Consider the following 22,261-nt stretch of genomic DNA (forward strand, 5'->3'; position numbering starts at 1 on the left):
CAATATAAAATTTCCCATTTTAACTATTTTCAAGTGTACTAGTCACTAGTTTTAACCCCATTTATAATGTTGGGCTACCATCACCACCATCACCAAAAATTTTCCATCACCCCAAACAAAAACTCTGTCCCCATTAAGCACTGACTCCTTATTCCCACACAACCCCGACCCCGGTAACCTATAAATCTACTTTCTGTCTCTATGAATTTGCATATTCTAGTTATTTCATAAAAATGGAATTATACAATATCTGTCCTTTTGTATCTGGCTTATGTTCACTCAGCATAATATCGTCAAGGTTCACCCATGTGGTATAATGTATCAGAACTTCCTTCCTTTGGATGGCTGAGTAACATTCCATTGTAAGGGATGAGCTGCTTTTAAAAGTCTAATATAACGATTCTGAATCCAGACATTGAAATCAAACAAGGACTGTGAGCTCAGCTCTGCCATTTACTGGCTGTGTGATCACTGGCTGAAGACTTAACTTTCCTGTCCCCAGCTTTCTTGGGGATAATGTAATACCTCCCTTAGAAGGTTGTTTTCTGATGATTACATGTGATCATCTACACAGTGTCTACCACCACACTTGCCTAAATAAGTTCTCAGCAAATTGTATTTATAAGAGACAGTCAACAAATTTTTTCTGTACGGGGCCAAATAGTAAATATTTTAGATTTTGGGCCATGTGGTCTCTGCCACTAATTACTCAACTATGCCTTTGTTGGCAAAAGCGGTCCTAGACAGGAATGAGTGAGCATACTGTGTTATAATAAAATTTTATTTACAAAAATAGGTGGTCGGATATGAGTGCCTTCACCCCTGCTGTAGATTAAGTGCAGGAGGGCCCTCTTCAGAATTTCTGTACACCAGAATTCCTTGCACACTACGTCTCCATCCATTCAGTTGTATAAACTTGGTGCATCGTTTGTCATAGGAATGAATGATTTCCGTGTGCAAATGGGGTTGTAGATCCCTGGCGTTTTCTTTTCACTCCCTCTCAGCCCTCCCTTTTCCTCATTGGCCTTCTGCCTCCTTCCCCTGTATGGGGCCTTTATTTTTGTGAGTGCCGCCTAAAATCCTTTCTCTTTGCCTGCGATCCTGTAAGTAGCGTTCAGCGCTCGAAAGACTCCTGTTGCATGCACCTGAGCTTTCCCGGGCAGCTGAGGGTGGATTAAGTCTGCGGCGTTCACCCCCCAGCCCGTCCTCATCAGGTCTGTGGAGCCAAGCCCGCTGGCTGGTAACCTGGGAGAAGGCAGCCATCTTGCGGGGGAAGAAAAGCGCAGATGACGTCAAGGGTGGGCGTCCTCGCCAGCTCCGCGCCCCTGTCAGGGGTGATTTCTCTCTCCCCAAGTCGCCAGCTGCTTTCATCGGTCCTCACATCAAAAACCGTTAAGGGCCCTCAAGGATTCCTTCACAGTCTAAGCAGAAAGTACGAATGACAGAGAATTTCCTTCCAGGAGCATCCGTAACTGATTTTTCTCCCAGCTGCCAGGTCTGAAATGCCAAGTTTAATTCGACATTGTAGTAGGGCTTGAGGACATTTCACGTCTGTAGGCTTCCTCTATTAACTTATTTACGGTTTCTAAGATTTAAAGCCCAATCAAGCAGGGGAAGAGTCCCCCTTGGCAATTAATTAGTCAAAATGATGGGCAACTACTTCAAAAATAGGATCTTTTAGATGAACTATTACCTTTTTCTAATCGATTTTGCCACTGCCACTCTTCTGCGTGTGACAGTTAACCCCTGGGGAAAAAAATAAACAAACCATCTCCCATTTCAGGCCTAGGCCATTTCCACTTGCTTAGTTTAAAGGTAAGCTTTGTCCTTTTTTTGCCACTCAGTTTTCTAATTAGATCTCGCCTTTGGGCCATTTTTTCTAGGGCTGCCTCATTATTTTGCCACTTGCTCACTTGTATCTGTAACTTCTAAAAAATTAAAAGAGAAGCTTCTACACAAATGAAAACATGTTTTATTTACAAGAAAAAGTCTGTACACTGTTTACACATAAAAATATACAAAACCAAAATATAAAGTATCAAAGTGTTAAAATGTATACAAACACATTTAAAATGTGACTCCTGGAAAACCTCAAGCTTTAATTTGTTTGAAGAGTACACATTTCATTTTTAAAAATGATCATACAAAAAAAATCCCCAAAGCTGTTAAAAAAGTTCACTGGTTTCCATCAGAAGAATTTCATAATTATTTTATCTGGAGCAACACAGATGTGTGGGATCTCAAGTGTCAGATTTTAACACTACCAATGCAGTTAATGTGTTTGAAATCTATCCAATAAGACTAGTTTTCATAGAACCAATATATATTTCTTCCCCTAATGTTGTAAAAACATGAGCTATAGACAGTCTTCTCTTCAAAGTTCAGAGTTAAATCAGGCATCTGAAAAGGATATAATATTCAGGCCCAGGGATTCCTACAATTTATACTTTTAAATATTTCCCTGCATGCTTTTTTAACATAGCCAAGAAGCATGGGATATGTTTGTGTGGGAAGGGGAATAGAGGAGGCAATTTATTTTTTAACAGAAGAACAAATAACATTTGCTTCCTTCTGTTAAAAAACTGGTATTTGCATAATTAAAATAAAATTTATCGTAAAAGTTTCAGACAGATTGAGGAAAAGAAACAACCTAAAAACAACATGTGTGTAGATATGTATATATACAATTATATAACTATATCTACATGCGCACTTTTTATACTAATAACTATAGCAATGCCTTTAATTCTTTACATTTCATTAGCCCAAGCTTATGAAGGAATATGTTGGATTTTTTTTTTTTTTTTTTTTTTTTTTACTGAAATGCTTCATTCATTTAATCAAACAAGAATTGGAACTTACAATTTATCTCCTTGGATTGACAAAAAATTTCTTTCATTTGCTAATAGTATAAATAATGCCCAAATGACAGAAACATGCAGAATAATTTCACAATGGAAGTATCCAGAGTATAAAAAACAAGTTCCAACTCAGGCACATTTTACCTAAGCAATTAATTTCTAAACGTAGCTGCCTTGATTAGTCGTGTAACCACTGGATAAGAGTTCTAAATTGTCAGGAAGTAAGAAAACAGGCAGTAGGATAGAACATATTCCGAGGTTATTTGGCATATATATTCAATCCTGCATTTCTCAATAGGCTACCCCCAACCTCCACTTCTCTGTCTCTGTCCACAGCTGAGCAGAAATGAGGTCAGGCTATTTGGCCACTAGTCTCAAATATGCACTCTGTCTTGATCTATCAGAAAGGTTGGAGAGATAAATCTAATCTTGTCATTTGTGCATGCAAAATTCTTCCATCGCGTGCCTTTACTCATCGGTGACTGCTCCCACTTAATGTACCAAGACAGGCTCTAATTGATTCAGCGGCTTTAAGTGGCTCCTGCCCGGGAAGGTCAGCCAGCAGCGTGAGGTGTGATCTGGGCCATCAGAATGAACTGGCTCAAAAACATAATATAGTGACCCTGTGGTAGCTTTGAACAGCTACTTTTATTTCCCAGTCTTGAAAATGCTAACGCTTATTTTAGCACTGTTTTTGTTCAGACGCCATGGCCACCATGACCGATGAGTACTGGAGAGCCCGGCATTGATTAAGTGTCTGGCGCAGCCACAAAGGGCACGAGACACGTGGGGAACAGGCCACCGCCGGGCAGTGCTGTTTTCTGAAGCAGGGAGCCTTGAGCTTGGGTTAGGACAGGCAGGAAGAGACTCTAATTCAAAGCTGTGCAAAAGCCCGCTCACCTGGCTTGCTTTACTGCACACCTCAGAGGCTTATATGCAGGTTTTAAACTGACCACCTCATGGGCCTGCACACAGTATTCTTGATAAAAGCATCTCTGTGAGGCGTTAGTAGGGAAGGTCAGATACACGGGACTAGCACAGATATTCGATGTGGATGGTGAGAATGCTACACCTTATGCCAAGTGTAGACTGGAGAAACATGTCCAGATACAGGTGAGTATATAAAGATGCCTAGATACAGGTGAGCTGTCATTCCTGGTCAACATATGTTCCCTTTGTGAGCACAAAAAAAGAGGGATATTGTCTTGAAATGTAAAGCAAATATGACTTAGTCCTGAGAGTGGGGAAAAAAAAGGGATCTCTAATAGCTTCAGGTGGCACCATAGGGATTTTATCAGCGTCCCTACACCAAAGAGGATGGAGGGTTTTAGAAGGCTCAGAACCTGGGAGAAATGCAATGGGATGTTATTTTTTGTTTTAACTACTCTACAGAAAGGCCACGTGTTTATTGCAGTTCAGTAAATATGACATCCAAGGATTTAATCAGTACCTGGCAAAATGTTGCCACTTAGGACCAATTTAGCTAATACTAGAAGCGGTCATCGTGTTTCCTATAATGGCTTAATGTTTTTGAGAGGCCAATTTCAGCTTTTAAACAGAAGAATACTCAGGCAATGCTATATGAATACGTATATGACACATTCTGAATGTTTAATAGACCTTGATCCCTAAGAGTCTTTGTGGCCATAATAAATTCAAAGTTTTAATTAAATTTTCCTTTATGCTTTTCCATCTTTCTTCTAATCTCAGTGAGACTGAAAGTACTCTAAGAAACTACCTGCATTAGAACACAAGCCTATTAAATATCTTTGAAGTATTTTCTAGGGGCATTTGAACTTCAATATTTACATTGATCCCAATGGCAGGACCAGTGGGGGTTGTCCTGGGTAATAAATCCTGTAAATTCACTAGGAAGGCTGTACAAGGATCTTAAACGGTTGTGGCCATTTAAAGGCAGAGCCTGGGAGCTCCTCGCAGCACTGCTCATCCCATCGCAGGCCTACGGCCTCAGCGTTCACAAGTTACTGAACTTATCACACAAACGTGCGATGAGGCAGAGCCCTTTCAGGAAATTACAGAGAAAAGTGGCTTGACAATGTCTACTCAGACTTAAGTTAATGCAGAGGACAAAATTATCCATGCCTTCACACAGTCCTAGAGATGGGGCTCTCAAAATGGGCTTCTATTGGATATTGTCTTCATTAAAACTTATTAATTGCTTCCACTTCAAGGATGATAATAAGCCATAGGATACGTCTGCTACCCAAGCTTATTTCTGCTGAGTAGACTAACCAAACAGATGCTGTCCGTTTCTGCAAACCATTCTGGCTGAAGAACTGATAGCACTCTGGGAACAAAACAATCCTGAAACAAAAATAATATATATTTGCTTAACTCTCCTGACGTTTATACACTTGCAAGGGAGAATATATTTAATTAAGCTTCTATTGTCAATATCAAGGAGAGTCTTAACTATATCATTGTGATATTTTGATTATATATTGACATACTAGCATACTTAATTAAGGTACCCCAAAATGTTGCTGTTTCACCATGTTCGTAATGATTTTTTTTTTCAATGTAGCAGGGAAAGAAGTTAAGATTAAACAAACAAACAAAAGAACAGACTCTGAATAAAGCCAACACAGTGGGATGAAAATTTCCCCTCTAGCTGCCTTCCCCTCTGAAATGTGGATTTCCCTTGTTGTTAAAGGCAATACTGTCACAGAATTTTATTTAATTATATGGCTTTGCCATGCTGTTGACATAAAAATCTATCTGTGAAAACAGGGGTTAGATTTCTAAATGTTAGTCTGCAGGCAGAATTAGACTAAATTCTGCACCCATTTCCCTATGGCGGATGTTAACCTGCAAAGAGAAAACAATCTGTCTAAGAGTCAGGCGTGCATCCGAGCAGCACTGCAGCCCTTCCTTCTCGGCTGAAAGTCCCAGGGTGTTCCCTGCACCCTCGCCCCGTGCTGTAATAACCATCAGTGCGTGTATGTGGCTACGAGAGGGCTGTGGGGCGGACTCGCAGGCGAGGTGGTCTAAGGCAGAAAAGCCAGAGGCAGAGAATATCCCAGTGCAACCCTGCAGCCCCGTGATGCTGTGTCTGCATCTCCACGATGTTCCTCTCAGTCTGTGTGATAACTACGGCCTTAGTTGTGTAACAAAATGTGGCACAGAAACAATGTGCCTTGTGTCTCTCTGTTGTGCTAGTCTGGAGTTGTTTTTTTCCTTAGATGGCTCAGATTCATGTTTAATGGTTTTAGAAATTTGTTCTGCTACTCAAAGAACAAAGCATTCAGTTGGAAAAGAGAAGCAAAGATTGGTAATTAACAATTTGGAAACATTATAGGATATACAGGGAATTCCTGTTAGAAAAACACATCTGAGTGACAATTCAGATATTGGTCAAAATCTAGGATATTTAATGATGAATGTATGTGCAAGCGATGCACTGGAGGTGATAGATACTGCACCTCGACTTGGTTGTTTCTAGATATAAACTGTTTCACAATTTCAGGGGTGTCACCTAAACCAGTAGTCAAAACCAACACTGATAAGGGGTAGCTGTTGGCATAAGAAAGGGTTACCAATTTTAGACACATTTGTACTCATGATTATACATTTGTTTTCTTTCTAGCTAGCCCCCTCCCCTTTGATTTTTTTGCATCTCTCTTGAGCTTTTAAAAAAATTAAATTCCATTTCTATATTCAAAGCAGTAGTAAATACTCAATGGCTTAGGAAGAGAAGAATTCTTGTGGCCACCACTAAAGTACAGGTAAAAGATTCCGGATTCATTGTCTCATCTGTCTTCAAGTATTCTTCTGTGTGTTGGAGTACAGCAGTAGTACCTTATTGCACATTGTTTCCCCAAAGTCCCTCGTCAGGAGGGCGGGAGGGGCTGGGGTGCGGGGCAGCGAAGCGCGCGGAAGCCGGGCAAGATGACCTTGCCCTTGCGATGCAGGTCCTCCTGCAGGCCTGTGTTCATGCGCTGCACCAGGAGCTTCTCGTAGAGCAGCGGGTGGTAGGCCCCGAGGGTGCAGGCCGCGTCGTAGTACAGCTCGTGGTAATGGCACAGCTCCGTCTGCCGGACCGACGGGATATACTCGTACACGTGCACTTCACTGCACATGGACATCATGAGGATGATTCCTGAGATGAAGAGGAAAGACAAGTAGAACCCGATAAACCCCTCCACGTGAGAGAGGGACTTTGGAGGGAGCGGGGTGTGTGGGGAGGTGGGGAATGATGGTGGCAGGAGATACCAGCAAGGCGTTCACCTGTTGGCTATCCTCACCGTGGTCATGTCACAACTTCCATTAAGCACTGTGCATGCAGATGCTGGAGGCTGGGGACAAGGAAGCACCTAATACCACATATATTCACTCCAGGTGGAGTCTCTGCCCTTGGACACACACAGGACACACTTAATTCCCCCAGAAATGAGTTGTGACAACAGGTGTGCAATGTGCCTACTCAGCACCCAGGGGCCTGGACACTTAGCCAACCTCTGCCTAGCAGGTACCAAAACTCTAGACTCCCGGAAAGAAAGGTGTTCAGTAAAAACCCTATTGTATGCACACACGGTTTCGACGTACTGGGCCACAATGATCAATTACGTGGTTCCCAACACGTACTGGGCCACAATGATCAAATACAAGTTCCCCAACACCAGCCACAGGCCAGCCTCTCCTGCGAAATACTATGCTATTCTGTAAAGAATAGGGGAAAAATCACTTAAGGAATCTTTACTTTGGGCAATTTTCTTTGACTACCAAAAATTAACTGCTCTCATCCCTAATAAAAGTTTTATTGCTTTCCGAATGGAGAGGAGTTTTTCATAGGCAGATGAATTTGAGTTTTTTTAACTTAGGTTTCTAAACCGATTGAACAGATGCGTGGCCAGTTTTTAAAATCTTTAAACAGAATTCAATTAATGTGAAGTTTCTTCCTTGGCCAGTTTTTACAAATGAGTCCAATACTAGGGATTCGTTTGAAGAAAAGAAAGTGTTCATTTTTTTCCAGGCAATTACAGTGACTCAAGATGCAGTCATTTGCCAAAGGGTCTGCTTTTAAATGCTGTATCGTACAATGTAATTATCAAAGCGATTAAAAAGCTTTTTGGCTGGACTTAATAAATGTTATTTTATATGACTCAGCATGACAAGCAGTATGGACACCTCTACATTTGCTCCAATACCTGGATAAAAAGCAAACTTCAATCCATGTTCTGACTCCACAAATTCTGAATGAGTGAAGTCTCCCCTCTAACCATCCACCGAAAGGAATCTACTTTGCAGGTAGAGATATAGTTGATGCATTTTCAGAGCTTAGGGTAGTTGAATCATTTACCCTTTAGCATAACTGAGATAACCAAGAGAGCATGATAACTTTCTGAATGAGTGATGAGGGTGAAAGGCTAACTGTATTGAATATGGTAGTCTAATGGAAATACAGCAACTTTTATGGTTTCTCCATAAATTCGAACATAAAATGGAGAATCCTAAGGTCTTTACTTAAGATATCTTAAAGAACAAAAGTGACTTTTTGAGTGACAATTCCAAATATTTTTAATTAAAAGTTGTTTGGAAATCTGGACCTGATATATATCATATTAAGTAACACAATATAATGCAAAAATAATAATTTTAAGAAGCATATATCATATTAAGTAACACAATATAATGCAAAAATAATACTTGCAGGACAATTTTAGGTTAATTTATATTGTATTATTTAATTACAACACAGAAAGGATTCATTAGTTACAGGAAAAAGTAAAACGCTATTACTAATCACCATAATTGTGATGCATTTTACACAATCACAAATATGGATGCCAAGTAGATTATTATTTTGTGTTAAAGTTTTGAGCTTGGATGATGTATTGGAAAATTAAAATGCAAAATGCAATATAAAATGGAAAGGAAATTTATGACTTGTTTTAAGGCATATTATTCTTGGGTGTGTATCCAACAGAAACATTACTTATAACATGATCAGTAGTGCCTGCTTTAAGGGGAGGGCAGTGAGGTGGTAGTGTATATAACTGAAAAGTTGTCAGGCTCACATTATAAATGAGTTCCAGCTCTATAATTATGTTGGACTGGCCCACACCTGCGAGGACTGACTGCCCATGGTTCTCAGCTTATGTGCCTCCTCGTTGTGCCTTGATCCCCTACCCCCTTAAGTGGGGAACTGGTCCAGCCATGCTTCATGACCCCAGGTGGGTTCACACACCTTATATAAAAATGCCTGTATTATGAGAGTAAAATAGAAGCCTGGGGATTCCAAGTAAATTATTCTTTATCTTCAGTCAGGCTATGGTACAATCAAAATGGCTTTATAACACCGAATAACAATATAAAATCCCTAGTATCCAATTAAGGTGAAAGAGAGAAATGCTCCTCATATGTGAACAAGCAGCTTCCCAAAGGGCTGAGGGGTAAGGAACTTAATGAAATGAAGAAGTTGTTCCCAAAGAAGTGAATCCTTATGGATCATCTAAATTACCTTGATCCACATTACATCCTTTTAATTTTTAAAATAGAAGTGCAGTTCAATAGAGGCAGGAATGCCTTTATTGCTTCTTTGGAGAAGGCGATGGTACATGGAATACATTTCTCAAAATACCTACTAGCATATTTCTCTCTGTGAGCTATAAGGACAAATGTTGATTAGAAATTCAACTAGATAATCCTAGGAAAGTGGCATGTCAGCACTTACTGACAATCATTAAAATGCCATACCCTTTGCTTCAGCAACGATACTCCTCAGAACTTATCTTAAGGAAATAACTTCAAGGAAGGAATATAGAATAAACTATAGCGCGTATTACTACATGAATGTAATACAGACTCGTTAATATAATTGGCTGATCATGTCTAACAATTAAAAAACCTAAATGCTCAACCAACAAAAAAGCCATACACTATCAAATTATCAAATGCATATTTGATGCATGTAAAGGCCTATGTAATATCAAAGAAAACAAGAGTATATTTTCACTTTGTTTTATATGTTTTAATCAAAGAATGATTCTCTTTTATTTGGGATTATAGGCTTATTTGACCAAAGTTTTAGAAAAGGCACATCACAATAATAGCAAGTGTTCAATATTAATTTTTGACCTAGGCACCTATCTAATTTAACCCACATGATAATTCAATGATGAAGGAACAATTAAAATTTAGGGTTTAGAGAGGTTAGGAAGCTTGCTCAAGGTCATACATCTAGTTGAATGGTGGCGCCAAGATTTGATTCTGGTCTTTGCAGAACCCAAGATCTTAACCACAATGCACAAGTAATGATAAAGGAGGACAGTGGACATCCTTCTATATGTAAGACCAGTTAAATCAAAGGTGCATTTATAAAATGACATAAATCACAAATTCTCATTCATTCATTCTTTCAACCAGTCTTTTATTTATCAGACATTTATTGGGTTCCTGGTGTATGGTGCCAGGAACTGAGGGAGGCATTGTATTATAACAGTGCTAAGAATGAGCAAGCCTAGCTATGACCAAGATTTAGACGTCTATTAAATAAAATAAAATGAGGATGATGGTACAAAGGGTGACAGCATTAGCTAGTGTTTTAAAAGAAAGTTTAGGGAAGCAGACTTGGCCTAGCAGTTAGGGCAACAGTCTACCACATGGGAGGTCCCTGGTTCAAACCCCAGGCCTCCTTGACCTGTGTGCAGCTGGCCCATGCGCAGTGTTGATGTGCGCAAGGAGTGCCCTGCCATGCAGGGGTGTCCCCTGCATAGGGGAGCCCCATGTGCAAGCAGTGCACCCCGTAAGGAGAGCCACCCGGCGTGAAAGAAAGTGCAGCCTGCCCAGGAATGGCACTGCACACATGGAGAGCTGACATAACAAGATGACACAACAAAAAGAAACAGATTTCTGTGCCGCTGACAACAACCGAAGTGTACAAAGAAGACGACACAGCAAATAGACACAAAGAGCAGACAACTGGGGCAGGGTGGGGAGGAAGGGGAGAGAAATAAATAAATAAATCTTTAAAAAAAAAAGTTTAAACATTTAGTTGTAAGGTATTTTTTTTATCTTTTTAAAAGGCCTGACATTTTCTAGGAGATTTTTCAAAAGAGCTGCAAAGAAGAAAATTGAATGAAACAAGATCATCACTCTTTTCCATAAGGTTTGGTGAAAAGTTAGCTAGAAAAGAAATGTAAGCATTTTGGATCAATATATACATACCAGAATAAAAAGTATCTGTAAACCTCCCTGGACTTACATATGCTAACAAAATGAGATTTGTTTAAAAAACGAGTCAAGTTTTCACTGATTTCCATTTACTGACCTTCTTCTCAAAAGTCAAAACATATTTCCACAGTGATTTTAAAATATTGAGAAAAATGTTTATCAGTTATCAATGTAAAAACTGGAATTACATTTCCATATTTAATTGCATTGAATGTGTATCTCTTTAGTAATATCTTCAAAATATTTTGTTAGGTAGAGCTGCACCATAATAACATGGATGTGATATTACAAAAGTAGAAAAAATGATTTTAAAATATTTATTTAGAAATTTGAGGACTATCTGCAGTATACATTATAGATATTAAAACTTTTATATCTTAATATTAAATAAACTTGTCATTAAAATAATTTATTTAATATTAAAATATGGTTATATTCTGTTAGTTATAGTTATTCATATATGTACTCTAATTCAGGTTTATTATAAAGAAAGCATAATAAAGTATTAGTTTTGAAAAATCCTCTACATATAAGAACTGAAAACATCAAAGTAAGATGTTTTCCCAACAATGAGTTTTGATGAAGAAGTTCTTAGATTTTGCTTTCTTTGATACTAGGTCAATGTGTTCTTCAAATCTTACATCTTACCACTCTTTAAGTAGGAAAAGAAGACCTATTATTTGCAAAAAAAAAAAATAATTTACTTAGTCACAAACTAAGTTTTTCTGTCTAAATCTGATTTCACTAGGACATCTTGCCCAAGAGAAAAGTTCTCTACAGGAAATGAAAATAGATACATACCACAGAACTGAGGAGAAAGCAAAGTCCTGTCTACAGGGTCACCTGCTATCAAAGACAGTTCTCAAGTAGAAAGAGCTTCAGGCCCTTCCTTACTAAGGAACATTCAGACTGGGCAGAAATTCCTTCTAGCCCCTTCTTCCCTTCAACATTTATTGCTTCCCTTTCCCAGCAGAACACTTGCACACACACACACACACACACATACACACACACACCAAGCTGGCATGGCTCCTAGTGCAGGCATATGTTTCTGTGCCACCAAGGAGAGTCCTGTTGCTGGGCTAGGAGTTGCTAATACAGGTGCAAAAAAGATGTTATGTTTCTTCAGGGGATGATATTGGCTGAACCATCTGTCTGAATGTTACTGAGAGGATGGTTTCTTGAAATCAAAGAGAGCTGGCACTTCGACTTCTGATTTCCAAACTTATCACTCACTTATCAGTTCACCCCAGAATCCGTGTTGCAACATGATAGACACAAATAAATCATCTTTATATAAGGACATTTAAAGTCAGCTGTTATGTATGTCACTTTATAGAATAGTCTTAAGGATGTAAAAATTAAGCCATTAATAACAATAGGAAATTTTATAGCTATATCTTGATAATAAACAAATAATGGTGTCTGTAGTTAAAATCTAATAATGCTATAATACAGGGCTTAATGCTACAAAATTTCAAAAAATAAAGATCTAAATAAGTTGTATTTCTGGTAGTGATAGTGCTTTAACTAATCAAAAATGAAAATTATTACTTCACTTATGTCTAAACATTGGAATAAATAAAGAGATTGAGGGAAAATGAAGTCTTAGCAATTATTATAAAATCCTGAGGTCTCCCACTGAGCCAAAAGTATATCACCTTGATGGCATATCTGCCAAGAGAAAATCTGTGGACTAGGTTTCTAAAGTTCCCTGCAACTTCAAGATTCTAGAAAGCTAGAAGAGTAGTTGACAAAATGTGGTCCCAAGCAGCATCAGCAGCCCTTGGGAACTTTTGTGTTAGAAACACAATTCTCACCACCTGCATCTGCTCAGAAACTCTGGAGGTGACCCAGAAATCTGTTTTAAAAAAGTGTGGTAGCCAGCCTCCAAGCTGTCCGCCGCTGATCCCTACCTGCTGTTCCTGTCTTTGAGTAGGTTCTTGCCTATGCTGGATGGGGCTGACGTGTATAACAAAGTGTAGTGAGCATGGTAGCATATGACCTCATAAAGAGTACTGCCGTTTCTCTTCCTTGCCCTTCCTCTTGGATCACTCGTAGTGGAGGAAGCCAGCTGCTACGCTGGCAAACAGCCTTAGGGAGAGGTCCATGTGGTAAGGAACTAAGGTCTTCTGCCAACAGCCATGTCAATTAGCCATCTTGGAGGTAGATCCTCCATCCCCAGTCTGGACAGCTGGACTGCAACCTCGTGCAAGCCCACAAGTGATAATCATCCAGCTAACCTCCTCCCAGATTCCTGATCTGGAGAGACAGTGTAAGATAACTTTATTGTTCTTGCAGTCTCTAAGTTTTGGGGTAATTTGCTTTGTAGCAATAGATTACATACAAGTCCTTTAAACTGTAATATTTTCATTTCTTTACCAAATAATTAATCACTTGCACCTACTATGTGCCAGGCTAAGACCAGGAACACAATAATGAACAAAACAAACACCTCCCAGCCTTTGATGAGTCCTGTGCTTTTCCTGCACTGCCTTTATCCCAGTATGTAATTAAGCTTTCTCTAGGAGCATGTGAAGTTTTGAAGCTGAATGGACCCAGAAAATCATGCTCTTAAAGCTAATCCATTTTGTGGCGTATACCTATCGTGGGTAGGACCTTTTGATAAGGTTACTTCAATAAGGCGTGGCCCAGAATGGGTCTTAATCCTCTTACTGAAGCCCTTTATAAGAGAATGAAATTCAGACAAAGAGAGAGAGAATGCCATGGAAGAAGGAAGCTGAAGCAATGAAACCAGGAAGAGAAGGGAGAGACCAGCAGATGCTACCATGTGCCTTGCCATGTGGCAGAGGAGTCAAGGATTGTTGGCAGCCAGTCTTCAGGAAGAAAGCATTGCCTGATGATGCCTTGATTTAGACATTTTTCTCAGCCTTGAAACTGTAAGCTTGTAAGCCAAAAAATCCCCCTTGTAAAAGCTAGCCCATTTCTGGGACATTGCAGTTCAGCAACCTAGCAGACTAAAACAGAGTACGTACCTGTGTAACGTCTGTCCCCACTGTACTGTGAGTTCCAGAAGGGTAGCCCTTGGCCTGGTTTCCTCACCACCATACCTCTGGGGCCCAGCCCTGTGCCCAGCACCTACAAGGTGCTCAGTTAATATCCACTTGATGAATGACTCTTCCATTTCATCGTCACTGCCTTCCTCTTAAACCATGTGTTTGGTCACCAGTCACAGAACCTCTGAATAGTACAAACAATACTAAATTTAGTGGGTTCAAGTGTTTTCATTGGGATTCTAAACTACCATTGGATGACTTTCCCTAAGAAGAAATGTCTTTTGTGCTCAAAATAGTAAACTTTTAAAACAACTAAAACAGAGTCCCTCTATTTTACATGAACACATATAAGGAATATATATGCAGTGGGTTGAGAAAATATAAGTAAATGTGAGGCTATTTTTTACATATGGATGAGCCTGTCACTTAAAAAATGGCCTTATACTGCTTCACCTTCAGGGGAAGCCCTGCATAAATTAGGAAAGCAGAATGCCAGGAAAGCTCCAATGGTGCTCTTCTTGGATGAGAAATATGCTTACCCGCGTACCTGGGGCAGAACACACGGAAACAGTCTCATCTCACTCAGCTCTATGATGGGCTCTTGTGTTTAGTAACTGGCATTCGTGGTTAGATGTTTGGAAATGATAAAGTGGTGAGATAAAAAAAGTCAATACATTTACAACATGACCTCAGAGCATGGAAGGGGCATTTGGAGAACACTTTTTGATAACTGGAAAGAAAAAGAATTCATTGATTTTTAAAAAATTCTTATGACAGACAGATGGAGATGTGGGTGACATTATTTTACTGATATTTAAGAATGTTAGATAGGTTATAGAACAGACCCTAACTCTCAGCATATTTCTGAGAAAGTCAAAGAGGGAGTTTAAATGGCTGAAAGAGCATCAGGATTTAGAGAGTGAACTCTGCAGTGCAAACTCTCCTGGACTGTATCTACTTGAGAGGGTTAACATTTAAATATGGCCAAGGACAACAGCAGCAAAATCAATATAATGATGCCAGATCATACCTTTTATTGCATCTGCCCTATCCCATTGTGCTTTAAAGCTTTTGTTCTAATGGAGTATTAGCCACATGAATGCATGAGAAGGCAACAATATGAAAAAGACTTTATTACTAAACTTCTGCCACATCCTACTGTTATTTATTTATATTTTTATTTCTTTATTATCTTTTTTTAAGGTACATAGATCACAAAAATGTTACATTAAAAAACATAACAGGTACCCACATACCCCACCCCCCACTCCCCCACTCCTCCCACATCAACAACCTCTTTCATCAGTGTGGCACATCCATTGCATTTGGTGAATACATTTTGGAGCACTGCTGCACTGCATGGATTATAGTTTACATTGTAGTTTACACTCTCCCCCAGTCCATTCAGTGGGTTATGGCAAGATATATAATGTCCGGCATCTGTCCCTGCAATATCATTTAGGACAACTCAAAGTCCCAAAAATGCCCCCACATCTCATCTCTTCTTCCCTCTCCCTTCACTCAGCAATTACCGTGGCTACTTTCTCCAGATCAATGCTACAGTTTCTTCCATTACTAGTCACAATAGTTCTAAAGTAGAATACCAGTAAGTTCATCCTAATCCATATTTTATTCCTCCATCCTGCGGACCCTGGGTTGGAGATGTCCACTCCACCTCTATATCGAATAGGGGCTTAGATCCATGTTATTTAAATATTATTCTATCCTGTTACCTTTTGCTGACAAACTGGATTATACTTTCTTTCCTAAAGCAATAGGATCCTACTAAACTGCATAAAAGATGAAGAGTTCAGGATTTCAGAAGTGATTTCAAAACCATCAAAGACTATCAAAGGCATGGCTTTAAATGGGGAAAATAAGCTGTGTTTAGGAAAATAAGTAGAATCATATTAAATTTTTATAGAATTCTGCATAAAATATTTCATAGTATTATAACATAGTCAATTCCAAAAACTGCAAAACTCAACCCAGGAAATCTGTGTGTCCTGTACCCAAATCCAAACCACTGTTATCGCCATAAATTTCTCATATATCAGTAAGCATTCACTGTATGTCTTCCATAAAATGCAGGGTTGTAAATCAACTGAATGGGGTGGAGAACACTGCAATTTTTTTATGGACAAAACAAATACCCTTTGTCCTTAATAGAGACTTCAAAATTGGTAAGGAGATATAAGATATTCCTTAACATTTTCCTACTCATGTAAAATCAAAGTAGACATGAAATACTGGGATGATACGCAAAAACACAAGTAGAGAAAATGGGTTAAAGCCACAAACTGAGGAACTAAGCCTGTCTGCAAAAAATATACTAGCCCAGGTTTGATTATCTCATTATATAAAAGTCATTTCAGTAATATAGCAAGTGGACTGTCTGATTGAGAAAGCTGTACAAGATACTACATTTAGTCTCACCAAAGCCCCAAACTACTAGTGTCTCACAGAGCTATCACACTATCTGTGGTCACAAATTCAGCTCACCAGCTAGGCATCAGAAAACCAAAATGAATGGGAGTGTGTGGTAGTTTAAAGAAATAGCCATAATTTCCTTGACATCCTCCCACTCCTCCCATCAAGAGATGTGGTCTATGTTTCCTTGCCTTGAATCTGGTGGGCTCTGTGACTATGCTGAATAAGAGGATACACAAGTAAGTGGCCCTAAGTGAGTTTCCAGGTCCAGGTCTTAAGAAACAGGAAGCTCAATATAGGAAAAGAACAAAAAATTATAAATCATATAAAAAACAATGGACAAAATGACTGATGTCCTGCCATCAGTAATTACAGTGAATGTAAATGGAGCCAACACTCCAACCAAAAGACAAAGATTGGCAGAATGGATGAAAAAGCATGATCCAACTATATGTTGTTTATAAGAGATTCACCTGAGACCCAAGACACAAATAGATAGAAGGTGAAAAAGATGGAAAAAATATTTCACATATAGTAACCAAAAGAGAGCTGAAATAGTTATACTAACATCACATAAAATAGACTTTATTTCAAAAGCTATTATAAAAGACAAAGAAAGACAATATTTATTAATGAAAGGGTCAATTTTCAAGAAGATAGGATATTATAAACACTTATGGACCTAACCACAGGGCTCCAAAATACATGAGGCAAACACTGAAAAAACTGAAGGGAGAAATAGACACCTCTACAGTAATCATTGGAGACTTCAATACACTAATTTCAACAATGGATAAAACACCTAGAGAGCAGATCAATAAGGAAATGAGAATTTGAACAATATATAAATGTAATACACCTAAGAGACATTTGGAACATTTTACCCCAAAACGGCAGGATACACATCCTTCTGAAGTGGACTTGGATCATTCTCCACAGGGAACCAGACATGTTAAGTCAGAAAACGTCTCAATACATTTTTAAAAAATTGGAATTATACCAAGAATCTCCTCTGGCTATCATAGAATGAAGCTAGAAATTGGTAACAGAAGGAGAAAGGAGAAATCCACAAATATATAGAAGTTAAGCAACACACTCTTAAACAATCAGTGGATTAAAAAAGAAATCACAAGGAAATCAGGAAATATCTTGAGGCAAAAGAAAATGAAAACGTAACTTATCAAAACTTATGGGATGCAGTGATGGCATTACTCATAGGAGAATTTATACCTCTAAATGCTTACATTATCAAAAGACTAAAGATCTCAAATCAGAGACCTAACCTCACAACAGGGAGAACTAGAAAAAGAAAAACTAAATCCAAAGTGAGCAGAAGGAAGGAAATAAGGATTAGAGCAGAGGCAAATGAAATAGAAAAAATCAATGAAACCACAAGTTAGTTTTTTGAGAAGATAAAATTGATAAAGTTTTAGCTAGACTGACAAAGAAAAAAAAAGAGAAGATGAAATTAATTAAAATCAGAAATGAGAGACATTACTACCAAATCCACAAAAATTAAGTCTTCTGAGGAATCCATGAACATTGTATGCCAATATATTACATAATTTAAACAAAATGGAAAAATTGCTAGAAGCACACACACAACCTACAATGACTTAAGAAGAAATAGAAGATCTCAACAGAACAAAAACAAAGACACTGAAGCAGTAAACAAAGCCTCCCGACAAAGAAAAGCACAGGTGGCTTCACTAGTGAATTTTACTAAATATTCAGAGAAGAATACTGCTGAAACTTCCACTATCACCCTAACACCATTGTCTGATAAAATATCACAAGAAAAGAAAATTACAGACTAATGTCCCTCATGAATATAGACACAAAAATCTCCACAAAATACTAGCAAACTGAGTCCAAAAGCACCTTAAAAGAACTATACAACATGATCAAGTGGGATTTGTCCCAGAAATGCAAAGATGGTTCAACATAAGGAAATTAATTCATATCATACCATATTAATAGAATGAAAGGATAAAACCACGTAATCATCTCAACTGACACAGAAAGCTCATTTGACAAAATCTAGTACCTTTTTGATATAAACACTTAGAAAACTAGGAATAGAAGGAAACATCCTTAGCATGATAAAGGGCATATATGAAAATCCCACAGCTAACATCATACTCAATAGGCCAAAAGCTTCTCTGCTAAGATAATGCATAAGACAAAGATGCGCATTGTCACTACTGTTCTTCAATATTGCACTGGAAGTTCTGGACAGAGCAAGTAGGCCAGAAAAAGAAAGAAAAAACATCCAAAATCATGAGAAAATAAAATGGGTCTTGCTTTATACCTGCAATATTGGGGTAGTTTGTTAAGCAGTTATAGATAAATAGAAAGGAGCATTTCTCTTTTCCTTAATCTATTTTCCCTTCAAATGGCGTGTTAATTGCCCTTACTATTAATATGTATGTGTGTATATATTTATAAATATGTACATGTTAAATATTGGGACTAAACCTGCCCACCTACCTAGTCATTCCAAATTTTCATATACCTACCAATGAAACCAGAAGATGGTGGGTTGGGCTGAATCTTCTCTTTAGTGTTCTCCTGGATAATGTCCCAAAGCTGCCATATAAATTTAGGATGAAGAATGTAAAACGGTTGGTTTGGGTTTCTCTGACGATGCTGAATATATGGAGTGAACAGGTTGTAATCTGGTTTCTTGTACCACTATGAGAAGAAAAATAACAACACAATCAAGTACAGATGGGCACACAGTAAAAAAAGAAAACAGGGAAGCACCATGCAGGAGGATTTAGAGCCTGAGGGATCAGGCAGGGGCTGAAGGAGAAGGGGAAGAAGTCAACTTAGTCACTTCTTCAGGCACTTCCTCACTGGGACAAAGAAAGAGCACACAGAGAGACAGGATACTTAGCTCTAGCTGAGACTAATACTTTATTCTTTAGTGAAATGAGAGAGGGAGGCTAGACCAGGGGTTGGCTGACTTATTCCATAACGGCCCAGATAGCAAATGTTTAAGTTTTGTGGACCATACAATATAGTTTGCAATTATTCAAAAACTAACAACAAAAAACCCAAACAGGTGACAGCCAGATTTGGCCGATGGCTATAGTTTGCTGATCTCTGGGCTCATCAGTGTATTTAAAAAATAAGTTTTCCAAGACTAATCCGTAGTAACAGAAAGCAGATCAGTAGTTGCCTGACGCTGGAGCTGGGGCTGGGAAGGTTGATTAGGATAGGACACAAGGGAATTTTTTGCGGGGGATGGAAATAATCTATCTTGATTGTGTCAGTGGATGTATAAGTGTATAAATTTGCCAATACTCATCGAAAGGGACACTTTAATTTTACTCTACATAAATTATAGCACCATAAAGGCAATTAAAAAAGAAGTTTTCAGCAGTGTCTCAGGTGCCATGATAGTGGGAGAGGTTTTGCTCCAGAGTTCCAAGGCCCAGGCTGCCTCAACAGGCATGCAAGGGCTGTATATAGTCCAGGAATAGTCCACTGATGAAAGGGTCCCATGGCTTCAATAATTTTGAAAACAACTGGGCCGCTTATCTTTAAGAACTATGTCCCCAAGCCATGAGGCCCCGAGGGAAGTGAGAAGACTGCGGGATCAGAAGAGGAACTGCTCCTCTTAGCCTCGCTCCTTCCAGATCCTCACAGAGCAGTATTGGGGCACAGGCCCCCCTGGCTGCTTGGATTTCAGCCCCGTTGCTGCCCACATCTTTCAAGCTGGCCAGCACCGTGCTCTGGGCTCGGACGCTTCCAGCAGAGGAAGAAACAAGGTCACCAGCCAGAAACTGTCAAGAAAACCTCAGCCCGGGAAGGAAGTTGAAAAGTATAATACGAACACCCATTGGATGCTTGATTCTCAGCAGAAGGGGCATATGAAAATCACCAGGATACCTTTCTCAAAAAGTACACTGAAGCTGTATCCCATATTTCTGGAAATAGGGCACTGACAGATATATCTTGAAATGTCCTGGCTAAGGCCCATCATGCTGGGTAAATATCCAGCCTCAGCGTCAAGATGGAGAGCGAGCCTGAACTCCCCTCAAACCACGGGCCGCTCTCTCAAACAGTCATCCCTGATGGGGAGACAAACTCTGTACCCCACATTCATCTTATGAAGTATGAAGATGGGGCCTCTTGGGGCCATAGCAGAACAACTCAAAAGACACTTATTTACACAACTGATGGCATCTTCCGCTGGGCTAAATACCAGGCGACTTTCCCACCCTTCTTTAAAAAAAAGAAAAGTACCCTGGCTTTTCTTGAAAGGTTTCAGTAAAAGCAACAAGCTGCTTGTTCTCCTACAGATGGGCAACTATTTACCAGAATGTCACTAACGTAATTTGCTTATATTTTGAAGGCTGGTAATGGCCTTGTTTAAGCTATAGCACATAAGATTCAAAAGGTTGGAGGCAAAAGCCAAAGAGAGGCAGAGTCAAGAAAAGCCTGCACTGGTTTCATTTAAATATTAATGAGCTGTTCATTCACAATGTTTGGATTTTCTTGTCAAGTACCACTAATTTATTTCAAAAGGTCTTGTAACTCCTTGGAAGGGGGGTGATGTAACTCCATCACAATGAAAAAACTGAGTTTAATTAGCCCAAACTCCAGTAGCTAGGAATTTCTGAACATTTATACATTCTACATTATTTTGTTTTTTTTTTACTTTAAAAGTCCTCTAGAATTGAAGTACTTTAGCATTATCAGGGGTTCTAAACCTTTTTTGTTCCATGGACCCCTTTGCCAGTCAGGTGAAAACCACAGACCCCTTACTAAGTCCACACTATACTGTGTATTATTTAATAAATATATCACATCTGCACCAACATGTCCCCACTAGAATAAAGTTTTCTTGAATTTTCGATTCAAGCTCACGGACCCCCTGAAACTCCTGGTTAAGAACCCCTGCATTAAATGAATTATCCTCACCAAGGTTGCTTTTGTAACTGGATAGTCCCATGGTGTTTACACACATTTAATGGTACCCTTGATCTTTCATTCTGTTCCCCAAAGCTTAATCCATGAATTGCTTCAATTTATGAATCCATCCAGGGCACTGACTGACCTCTGGGATAGTCGCACTGAAGTAGATACTTACCAGATTAAGATTTGCAGAGTAAGGGGCAGGGTCCCAGGCCACCAAAATTACATCTTTATACAAGGAACTATCAATGAAGTGATGGTTGGGGTTGGTCAGAATCTGCAAAAATAGAAAAAAATCACATTCAAAATCTGTGCTTGGTTGTTAAAAATTATACCCTTTACAAAAAATATAATTAAAGGAGGAATTCGAGCAAGAGCTGGTGTTTCTCAGACTGCTGTTTTCCTCTGGAGACAGTGAGAGGCACGGGCTTTGCGAATGGCAGCACTCAAGAACGTCTGGGGAAATGAGGTTTTTTAAAAAGAAACCCCCAGTTCTTTAAGTTTTCACCAGGGCCTCAACCACATCTAGTGATATCGACTCAGCTCATTAGAGAGGACATTCACTGGTGAATTCGAGACCCCTGACCTCTTCTTCTGTAATTGCCTTGGCAGGTAATCTGGAGAGAGGCAGGCACAGACGGATTGGTTATTAAGGCTCCTCCAGAATGCCAGTCTCCAGACAGAGTCAGTGTCCTTGAAATAGCCCCAGAGGATGACAGTCCTCTATCTGGTTCTGGACAAGTTCTTCCATCTTACCTGCCAATCTTCTTTATTTTCCCACCACAGTTTTGGAAAAAAAACAATGTACTGTTTTCCTTAGTTTAAGAGGTGCTA

At 39.1% G+C, this 22,261-nt stretch overlaps 1 protein-coding gene across 5 annotated transcripts in view; it reads right to left on the reverse strand.

The window, feature by feature from the left end:
- Nucleotides 1–1,949: 1,949 nt before the first annotated feature.
- ST6GAL2 (ST6 beta-galactoside alpha-2,6-sialyltransferase 2) overlaps nucleotides 1,950–22,261 on the reverse strand; it is an 86,360-nt gene continuing 66,048 nt past the window's right edge. For all 5 annotated transcript variants that reach the window (XM_058278292.1, XM_023592235.3, XM_004470302.4 and 2 more), the window contains 3 exons: nucleotides 21,603–21,704; nucleotides 19,021–19,195; nucleotides 1,950–6,981 (listed from right to left, as the gene is read on the reverse strand). In XM_058278292.1, coding sequence (XP_058134275.1) covers nucleotides 6,713–6,981; nucleotides 19,021–19,195; nucleotides 21,603–21,704 — 546 coding nt within the window. In that variant the 3' untranslated portion in view covers nucleotides 1,950–6,712. The remainder of the gene's footprint in view (nucleotides 6,982–19,020; nucleotides 19,196–21,602; nucleotides 21,705–22,261) is intronic.

The sequence above is a fragment of the Dasypus novemcinctus genome, chromosome 17 (assembly GCF_030445035.2).
Source record: "Dasypus novemcinctus isolate mDasNov1 chromosome 17, mDasNov1.1.hap2, whole genome shotgun sequence".
In the NCBI taxonomy this organism is placed as follows: Eukaryota; Metazoa; Chordata; class Mammalia; order Cingulata; family Dasypodidae; genus Dasypus; species Dasypus novemcinctus.